The sequence below is a fragment of the Impatiens glandulifera genome, chromosome 4 (assembly GCF_907164915.1).
Source record: "Impatiens glandulifera chromosome 4, dImpGla2.1, whole genome shotgun sequence".
NCBI classification, from domain to species: Eukaryota; Viridiplantae; Streptophyta; class Magnoliopsida; order Ericales; family Balsaminaceae; genus Impatiens; species Impatiens glandulifera.
Window position 1 is genome coordinate 40,401,451 of NC_061865.1, and position 11,039 is coordinate 40,412,489.

Sequence of the window (11,039 nt, forward strand, 5' to 3'; positions counted from 1 at the left end):
TAAGGGCAAAACATTAATAAGGTTTCCTTTCACAAGGCAGTTTCCGGCTTCTGTCAAAGGGCCAAATGTTGCTGCTGGCAAACATCGAACAGATGAGGAGCCAAAACAGAGTGGTTAAAGGTGGCAGCAGTATATTAGGGTTAGGATTAAGGCGATGCAATTTATTGTTTGTGAACCAACATAAACAAACAATAACTACCTCCCCCATCTTAAATCAAGACATCCTAAGCTTTTAAGGAAATAAATTTGAGAATCAAACGCTACTAAGTGGACTTAATTGGATCCACGGTCTTACACAAACAATAAATAAAATGAACCTAACTTTGGTTAGATTGGGTTCCACCCTTCCAAGGCAATGTAAAGACCCAAGATCACACTTACATAAAAAATAAAAAAGAGAAAAAAGAAGAAGAAAAAATAATCACTTCCATTTCGGGGATATGCCAGAGGCAGCAACCTGAAATTGCATCAACCCTACTACTATATATGCATATCTTTCAGAAATCTGCCCGATAAGTCATTCAGGTTTGAAACATTTTGGTAGAATTCCTATCCACAATTGCTTGTTGCCTGAAAAAAAAATAAAAACAATAGCCAAAAGATGAATTATGTAATAAAAAGAGCTAAGCAAGTAAAAAAATAACATATGCCATTTACCTAAAACATTGCGATAGAAATCTGGTTAGGAAAGAAACATCATACAAATTTTCCTAATATTATGGAGCTGCTATAATATCGCCTTCAAAGATCCTCCATGAACCATCATCTAGCCGCCGCAGGATATACTGAATTCTATATGTACTGAAATCAACAAAACCATTCTCAGATGTTTGTAAGGGTACTTTGGAAATAGAAATAGGGGATAGCCACAACACATATAGTTAGCAATGTAGCTGATTAGGCTTGATTTGATACTTTTGTGTCATATTTTTGCTTTTAAAAATGAGATTTTGTTCAGCATCTCATTAAAAATTTTGTAAATCTTTTTCACTATTTACTAGAATTTTCCTTTTTTCAAAAAAGATAAAAGTAAAAGAGGGGCTAGCCTTGGCCAAATGTATCTTTGAATTCCAGTAGTAGAATGGACACCCGAAAAGCTATATTTTGTAATAATCATGTTCAACTGTGCTCAAACTGTTAACATGACTTCTGTATTTCAGAAGAACCCTTTTTTCCATCTTAATACAGAAAAATATAAGGAGTTTTTGTTTTTTTATCCTTGTAAGTTTTTTTCCGTACCCAACAGAAATAAGCACTCAATTCTTGCTACTCATAACAGTTGTGTTTGATTGAATATGGTCAAGTAATGAACAAAAATTTAATAAGGTTCAGCCAACCAAAAGTATGCCAGTCGCTCATTCTCTCTTAGATTGTCCAAGTAACCTTAGGCTTTTAAATGAGTACATCAAGTCACAAAAGACTAGAAAATACCAGTGTCCCCAACTCATTAATAAATAAATCATAATTTTTGGGTATCTCAAGGGCATAAATTCGTAATTGTGGAGATGAATGATGACCTCTTCCAAATAAAAAAATTAAAAATATCAATTGGGAAGAGAACCACGTAACTCTTTGAATGATTGTCCTTATGATTTACCTGTAATAATTTGGGTTCTTTGGCTGGGAATAGTCCACTAACTCAGCAGCTTCCTCCAAAACAGCCTCAATTTCTGCTATCTCACCCTGATTTCCATCTAATGAAATTTCAGCTCGTGTGATAGACAATTTAAGGAGAACGAATTTCCAAAAACATGACCTTCCTTTTGCCTCATCAGCTAAAGCTTGCCACTGCCAATGGGAATACACATAAAGGAGTTATTGTTTCAACATGTCAAAATTGTCCAAACATGTGTTGAGAATTTGCACAATACTCAAAAAACATGAATGTCCTGAGGAAACATGTAAACCCACCACTTTACAAGACAATCATATCATCTTTAATTTAGTTGGCTAACAGCATACAAGGCTTTGTTTGGTATGGGTTATTTGAGATTCATTCTAAATAACCCATATCAAATCAACATTCTACTCATCATTCAAATTATCAATCAAAATACCCTCTAGTTACAAGAATAAAATATTTTTTATCTACATATTTATACCCATAATGTCTTTTTACCCAAATAATATAATTTTCAAAATTCTACATCAAACAAGGTTTTGTAAGTAACCACTTGGTTATTCAAATAATTTCTAGATCAAACAAGGCCCAAGAGATTTAATGTATACTTTTTTTTTATCTTTTACCTCTATATATTGATCCATAGAAAAGGTTCACTCGCCCATCTGAACAACAAAAGGAAATTTCCAAGCTTAGACTGGATTAACTTTCTTAGTTCAAGTGTTATTATTACTACTTTAAAGGATTTATTTTCCACCATAATCGCAAGTCATTTCCGATTGGTGGGCAAAGGATGCTGAATCCTCATAATTGTACCTCATAGTTGCATTGACAGGCAATCAGCTAAGAGAACTACCTATTTTGTTTCAAAACAGAGAAGTTATTAAAGATCGAGGCGAAAAGAATGCCAAATCTCAATAAAATTGCTCCATGTATACTTTAAACTAACCATTAGGGGATTTCTTCATCAGTATATTCAGCAAGGTGGTATTAGTATAACTCTCAATAATACAAAATATGAACAAGTCCATTTGGAAACACATTTGTTTATGTTTCTGGATCCGTCTCCAGATATGGAAACTAAATATAGACATATTCATAAATTAATTTTTGTTTTTGTATCTGGTAACGGATCATGATACAAAAAACAATAAGTGTTTTCAAATGGGGCAATATGATTGTGCATTTGCATAGATCAAACAGAAACCAGACCAGTTTACCTGAGCAAGCATTTGTCCATCCAAAATCTCACACATACTATGAATCTCATGGCCAGGACCAAGAGCTTCAGCTTTGGTAGTTTGCCATTGCTTCACAAGCATTTCAGCTTCTTCCAAAGACATTGGTATCTTCCATGTAGAAGCCATGGAAGACGAAAGACTGGCAGCACTGCAAGATTGTTGTGAACTGAATACTTTCATCCCATACCTTGGTACACTTATCTTTAATACCGATAATAGTTTGTTTAATTTGCTAGAAATAGTTTGTTCTCTCGCAGAAGCTTGATGTGAATAGTGATCTAAGGAAGAATCCATATTCCAAGCACTAGAATTTGTATGTAGTCCAGACTTCCCCATGGTCAACTTCGGTGACCTTCCCATCTTACCAAGTTTCAAGGCTGCTGATATCTTCAGTGTGGCAAAGAGTAAGCATCCAAGTGCAGTTAGGAAAGAAACTTTTCCAACAATATCAGTTGTACCAAACCAGTTTTGTGGCTTTGCCCCCACTACTAGGTTTCTTTGAAATTGATTAGATGCCTTCATATTTTCTTGGACATTCCCTCCTTCCAACAAAGTAGCTTCTGAATTAGACAAGGGAGCTAGCTTCTTTACTGCTGGTCCAAGATGCCGGGAAGAACTCCCAAAGGAAAGAGGTTTGTCAATGGTTCTATGATCAGATGCAATAACACGATGCAGTGGTCTAGGGTTTAGAGAGGGTCCAGTATTTATGGCTCCCTTTTGCTGTTTATTGCCAGATGTTCTATTTTCGCGGGCAAAAAAACTGACCTGCAGGACCACTAACCTCAGAAACAAGCTGAACAGGAAATGTATGCAGCTTAAGATTCAATGGAAATGAAAAAAAAAATTAATATATATATTACCAAGGATGGGGAGGAATCGCGTGTATCAGCAAAAGAGGCAAGCAAATCATCCTTGAGCCAAGTTTCCTGCTCCATTTGACATGTTAAATGGTCAGACCAATTGAAGAGAGTGTTGGAAGAAAAAAAAAAGGTTTTCAAAAATAAGGGATTTGGTTAAGTGGTCTTTTTAGATTTTAGCATGTTTTTCTTAGATGATCCATAAAGTAAATACAGTGTTCTATCTTTCTCTCTGAACAGGGAGTTTGAATATCAATCTCATTGGCTTGGGTAAGGCAGTAATCACAGACCTGAAACAATGTACATTACATATCTATGAGGTTCAAAGGACACAGAAACAAATCATAGGGACCAAAACAAGGGAGTAAACAAAGCAGCAATAATTGAGCGTATGGAATGGAAGCTAGGTCCGATGGCTGCTGAGGAATTACGTGATAATTAGACCCATTGCAGGAAAAAGATGATTATCCAAACATAGTCTAAAAATACAAAATTAAATCATAGATGCATTAACTCATGCTCATTGATGCAAAAACAAGTACCATTACGCAAATATCCTCGAAAATTGGACAAAATGTTAAAAAGATAATTGTTTGAAACGTGGAACAAAAAAAATCAGTAATTTAACTCTAAACCCCTCTTAAATCATGACTACAAGAACGAATAAAAAAATGGTCTGAATAATATATCATGCTAAGAAAAATAGAGCAAACAAATAATATGCCATATGCTAAGATACATTTGAACACAGCAACTAGAGCAGATTTGGGAAAATAAACAATGAATCTAGTGCCAAGAGATGGTTTAGGTTTGTATGAGTGCTTAGGTCCCTATTCCCTGTGTTGAGAAATTTGATCAAATATGTAGAGATTCTTCATTCAACTCAAAAACCTCTATTAACAGACAATATGAAAATCAATTATTAGCCAAAAACCCTCTTAACATAAACTAGCATAAATTATTAAAGAATGATATAAGGAAAGCAGGGGATGGAACAACACCAAATGAATAGTCAACATTTCTGTCATACTACAACAAAGAACAAGGAACAGGGAATAATAGCAATGCCGCTGTACTGGGAGAAAGACTGTGTTTGCATCTCAAGGCATACTATTATGGAACATTACCAATGATTGCTTTGCACTAGGGAGATCTTTCTGATCCTTCCTTAGTGCTGAATTTTGAGAAGAGTTGTTTGTATCTAGCTCAAATTTTTGAAGCCTTTCTATAGCCTCCGCTTCATCAACCTGAGTTAAACAAATCTTGTTACTCTTCTTATAAAGCATTGCCAGATTGAAATACTGGGAATCAAACACACCTGACCAAGAAGGAACAAACAAAATGCTTCCTCAAACTTTAGGTCTATACCATCAGATGCTTTTAAGCACTCACAGATTGTCTTAGCCTTGTTTATCTACAAAATAAATAAATAGAAACAAGAGCATAAGGTGAAAGGAAAAGTTTAAACGCGTTCAATTACCCACCCAATAAGAATCTTCTATATGTAAAGCCCAACACATTAATTAAACCAAAACTCAACCATTGTAACATAATCTACTTAGACAAAAAACAAAAACGAATGGAAGTATCGTGCAGTAATTACCAAACAAAAACGAATGGGAATAACATGCAGTAATTACCAAGCAAAAAAAACATTAAAACTGAGAGAAATTTAACATTCCAATTACAGAAAATGATTTACCAATTCAGTTTGTTTGCTTGAAAATCCAAGCGCTAGATGGGCCATCCATGCCAAGTAGAAACAGTTAAAATCAATTACTACTCGCTGATTATGTGATTCAATGGTCTTGTTCTTCCTTGTAAAAGCTAAAGTATCCCAATGAAGAAGATTAACTATTTCCACGGCCATTAGCTTAAGAAGAGCTTGACTCAGGAAACTAGGCCAATCCTGAACTTGGCAAGTAGCTTCCACATCAAGTCCTTGTCTGAGCAGTTCACGCAGTGCTGCAATGGCTCCTAGCCTTCTTTCAGCATTTTCTGGTGTATGAGGCAATCCCAATATTTCCAATGTGCAAGCTGGTGCAAGTTTCTCCAGTGATTCTTCAATCTACAAGAGCAGGTGAAAAGGTAAGGCAAGAATCACAGCTCAATAATGATTAAAAGTGGTACAGGTGATTCTTCATTCTACAAGAACAGGTGAAAAAGTAATGCAAGAATCAGAAAGCAACTCAATAATGATTATATATGGTACACGAATATTACATCTGTTAAAATTTTAAAATGCATAACATAGTAGAATATTTATAATACAATTTCAAGAGAATATGGAAAACAAAAAGGAGGTATAACTCTCAATATCCTAGAACAAATTTATATTCATAGCAACCAAATTCCTTATATATGTAGCAATTGAGAATTATATAGTAATAACATTATCTACAGGATAAACAGAAGGGTAGTGATGCATGAGATGTGAATGGTAGAAACATTATTCCACATACACCTATATTTCATGTCACTATATAATTTATTCAACCTTTCTATTCAATAAAACAAATTAAATATTTGTCTGTAACCAAGTCAAGAGCATCAGAAAATACTTTTAGAAATGCAAGTATGAAAATGTTAAACAGCATAAAAGAGCATCTAGCATAAAAATTTAAATAATAACTCCATCAGTACAAATAAGAACACGTAATAATGTTAGATGTTGTCTTTGCATGAAGAGCGAGGAAACCATCGACCACATCCTCCTCCCCTGGACCTTGCCAGGGACATGTGGACTCTTCTGCAGAAGATGCTTAATTTCCAATGGGACATACCGCTCAAAGTGGCCGACTTATAGTATCGCGGATGATTGAAAACCTATCTCTCACATCATATGTTGGACGATTTGGAAGAAAGGAACCGTAGAACTTTCCAATGGAAAAGCTACGACATTAGAAGATTTGAGGGTTTCATACTTTTGCTTTTGTTAGGAAAAAAGTGTTTTGTACGTGATGAGAACTTTTTATCTTATTGGCATCTAACCTCACTATTTGTTTTCTGGTTTTTAATTTTCCCCTACCCCTCCACCCCCTACTCTGTAATGTTCAAACGCTTTTTGCATTCTTTTTAATAAAAAGTCGACCTTTTCAACAACAAAAAAAGAACACAAAATATATCTTCTTAAAGACCTTTGCATACAGAAGAATAAATTAAGCTAAGCTTGTGATTAAAGCACTTTTTGCTGTTTCATCAGTAGTCACCAATTAATCAAGAGTTAGATCCAGAAATGGAATTAATTAGTGCATTTCTGGAGATTCATAAGCAGAGATAACAACATTTATATAAATGTCTAAACAACAAGAAAAACATGCAAGAAATAGTTCTTATCAATTAAAAAAAGTGTTTAGGATCAATAGAAACATATCAAGCAAAATAGGTATTCCAACAACTCATTTTTCCACTAGTTTATTTAATTGCCATTAAGATCCCATTTCTCCAAATATAACTGGAATCATCATTGATAAGTAAAATGCACGAAGGTTGTACAGAGACTCATTATATGTACAAACTTGAAGAACATAGAAGGTAAAGTCAAGAGTAAAGCTAGCTTCACCTGAGATAACAACGTCACTTTCCCAAGAGAGACTTTGCTCCTAAGAAGACATTGTGCACGAGCAAGAGCTTCAAATCCTTGGGAAATTTTGTTCTTCTCAAAACCAGATTTAGCAATAGCGCACTTCAAAAAAATGCCTATTATAAGAAAATAAGTAAAACATATTGCATCAAAGAAAAACGGATTTCTTTTGAATTATTGAGTGGTAGTTCTTTTGTTGTGATCTACATTGATGATTGTCAAATATTCAGAAATGATCTTTATACTTCTTCTCTTTTTCTGATTTGATCATTTTAAGATTGCTTACAGTAAAAGGTCTGTTTGATCACTGTTTTATGTTTTTGTAACCTCTATTTTGTATTACATAATAATTGTCCTTCATAAACCTACGCAAAAAGTATTTATTTCACTATTTCATAGTGTGATAATCATTTGTCATCATAAGTCTCAATTAGCAACTAAAACCTTTGTGGTTCTTTAAAAACACATCTTGATGAAATTGCATTGCTTATTGCTTACATGTGTATGTTCAATAACTAGATCCATCCCTGTCTTGTTAGAAACATCATATTGAAATACTTATTTGAATTTTGAAGCAAGTAATTGTTGAATCTGTATTACTAAGGTTATGCAATATATGAAATGTTGAAGGCTCTGGAGTTTGATTATTTTGTTGAAATTGAGGACCGCAATGATGCTTATACATAAACAGTATATAAGGAATAATCTGATAAGAAGAATTTTGATCTTAACCTAGAATTGAATGAACTGGTAATAACCAAAAGTAGATGAGAATGTTGAAAAAATCCTTCCAACTTTATTCAAGTCGAATATTAAGAGATGTTGGTTTATCCTCAAGAATAGAAATCCATTTTTCTTTGATGCAAGAACTACCACTAAAGACAAGCTCATGTAGAGTTCTAACTTCATCATCCCTATCTTACCTCTGCTAAGGCCATACATAAGAGCAAATCATGAACAAAGGGATTGGCATCTGGGTTCTTGAGTTTTTCTTGGCCAATATCCAACACAAGTTTTTCTTCACCAACCTATAAGAGATCTAAGTTTATTACATCCATAAACAACAAACAAGAGATCTTAACACCCTGTAAGAAGTACTCAAAGAATTAGGCGAAAAGTAAGCAAATAGACAAACCAAGGAAAAATGAGTGAAAACAGAAAAAATTCTTAACTGCAAACTTGTGATAAAAGTGAAAAGGCTTCAAACATAAGGTTCTGGCCTTATAGGAAGAATAGGAAGCAAATTACCCTAACTAGCATAACAATCACAGAATAGTTACCTCTTGAAGAAGGCAAAGTGCAGCTGGAAGCCAAGACCAAGGAATTTGGAGAGAGGATTTAGGTGGAATTTTATCCTTTACATTACCAGTGTATTCTGGCTCAAAGAGAAGTTTATCCCTAACATCCATAAGAAAATTCTGCAGAAAAAATGGGTAATAGAACCGAGAAATTAAAATCTAAATGCGACACAAACTTCTTAGGTTCAGGCACAAAAAATTAATAATTACCTGGCGACTTGCAACAACATCTTTAGTGTACCCTTCCTCAATATCAGCACTTTTCAACGCCATTACAGATTTAACAATCTCATCTTTCTCTGCTTGATCCCGAAGACCGATAACCTTCAGTTCATATATGTTTTGTCATTCAACTAAAATTTCAGTAGTAAGAAGTTTAATAAATATGATAGTAAAGGTAATTCCCAATATAGTACCAACATAATAATAAAAAATATCTCTAAAATTTTGTTTCTTCCACAAAATTTTCTCAGACCAATCTATAATACAGTTCTTACATGGAAACGTAAAGATAAAGTTTTAAACCTTAACAACCACTATAAGGAATTTTTTCAGTATCTGTAACATAGGAATGAGTATTGTAAAGTAACCCACTAATTGACAGTCAAACATCAAATGAACTAATAATAAAACCTGCAAAATACAGTCATCAAGATAATTGGTGGAGTGAGATGGGGGGCTCAAAACGACATCCATATTGATCTGATATCATGAGAAGAAAATGATGAAGGAGATCTAGGGTTGATGAGAGAGTCTTCAAACTCCCCTGAAGAAGAGAGGAGAGGGAAAAACAAAGCAACTGTTGGTTATTAGTAGGAGTTCTTACAGTCCTTGGCAATTAGTTGTTAAAAACAATTGTTGAGTGTTAGTTTCAATCCATTCAACTGGTTTAACATGATGTACATGAGTGACAGATTTCGTGATATCATGTGGCGTAGAAAATTGAGCTTTCACTTTGCTGTTAATTGCTGTTAGGTGGAGACAGAGAGCTAAAGGATATACATGACTCTTCTTGACTTTGAGGTTACTTGTGATCTTTGGGTAACAAGTCAGATAATTCGCATCAGTTATTATTCAATAATTTTATTCTGAAGGTTAGATGTGAGTCAGAACCATATTCTTAAGCTTCACCTCTAGAGATTCTTGATTGAAAGGATATGAAACATCTTAAGTCCGACAAATCATATTTGTTGACATTTGATTGATTTCACAATGTGAATACTTTCACTGTCTTGAGAAATAATATGTTCATTTCATATCTACATACATCCTAAATTTGATTAACCCATGTATGAGAATAGTAGACAAAATGAATTGAAGCTGAAATATGAATTAAAGAGCTAACCTGATAACAAGTAACAGGGATTTCAACCATCCGCAGTTGCACATCGCCGTTGTTACAGCTGTTATCGAGAATGCGAATGTCCGTAGTGTTCATTCTAGAGCGGCAAACAGTTGACGGACAAGCATGAAACCTCAAAAATTGCAAGATCTTGTTAACCCTATACTTATTCCGACTATTCACCTTGAATTCATTGACCCTATTGCTTCTTGTGTGTGAGGAGCAAGATGATATCTCAGACAAGTGTAATCTACTTCGAAAAGAACCCACCGGCAGTCCATGAAAGCGATGTACGTCGTTGCCGGAGACGCAGAAAAAACAAAGACAAGATGGGAACCTGATCGGAACTAAATGTGAAATTGACATTTCATAGGATTGAATCTACCGCACATAAATGCAGTCAATCGATACCGTGAACGAGAGTTAAATGCAATCATATCTCACTGTGGTTGCCATAAACATTCACTTTTGCTTTGTTCCAGAAGTTGGTGTTCTTCTTTCTTGCTCAAAAGAAGTGAAAAAGTGAGAGTAGAACATCTGGTTTTTGTAGGATAAATTCTGAAGAGCTTGAAATGCCCTGCAAATTAGGATCTTTGTATTTTCTTACTTTTCTCTTCTTTTCCTTTCTTCTTTTTTTCACAAGGTAACAATTTCTTATTGCTTACATCTCTTTAAAGGAATATTTTTTACAACTTTTTTAAAATATAAATATTACAATAATAATCTCATTTTACTTTTGTCTAAAAAAACAATATATTTTCAAAGATTCTCATAAAAATTCTAGTATTTAGTTTCTTTCAATTTTTTCATTTAAATCAATTAGGTTAATAAACGGTTTGGTTCGGTTTGGTTCGGTTCGGTCGATTTATAGACTAAAATATAAAATAAATCAATTAGGTCAGTAAACGGTTTGGTTCGATTTGGTTCGGTTTGGTTCGGTCGATTTATAGAGTAAAATATAAAACTAAATCGTGGGGTCGGTTTGGTTCAATCATAAAACGTTGATTTTGGTTTAATGAACATTCAAACTTTTTTATTTGATTTTTTTTAATTTCAAAATATGGGTTTGGTTAGTAAATTTATGACTTGATCTATTT

General features: G+C 34.0%; 1 protein-coding gene across 1 annotated transcript; it reads right to left on the reverse strand.

Annotated features, from left to right (window-relative positions):
- Positions 1–209: 209 nt before the first annotated feature.
- Positions 210–10,533, reverse strand: LOC124933880 (plastid division protein CDP1, chloroplastic). Its single transcript, XM_047474321.1, has 13 exons — positions 9,946–10,533; positions 8,811–8,924; positions 8,583–8,720; positions 8,226–8,330; positions 7,282–7,404; positions 5,422–5,787; positions 5,038–5,133; positions 4,847–4,966; positions 3,723–3,788; positions 2,842–3,627; positions 1,598–1,788; positions 658–801; positions 210–570 (listed from the first exon to the last, which is right to left on the reverse strand). Exons 1-12 carry the CDS (start codon positions 10,306–10,308, stop codon positions 717–719), a joined length of 2,553 nt encoding a protein of 850 aa, XP_047330277.1. The 5' UTR covers positions 10,309–10,533; the 3' UTR covers positions 210–570; positions 658–716.
- Positions 10,534–11,039: the final 506 nt, after the last annotated feature.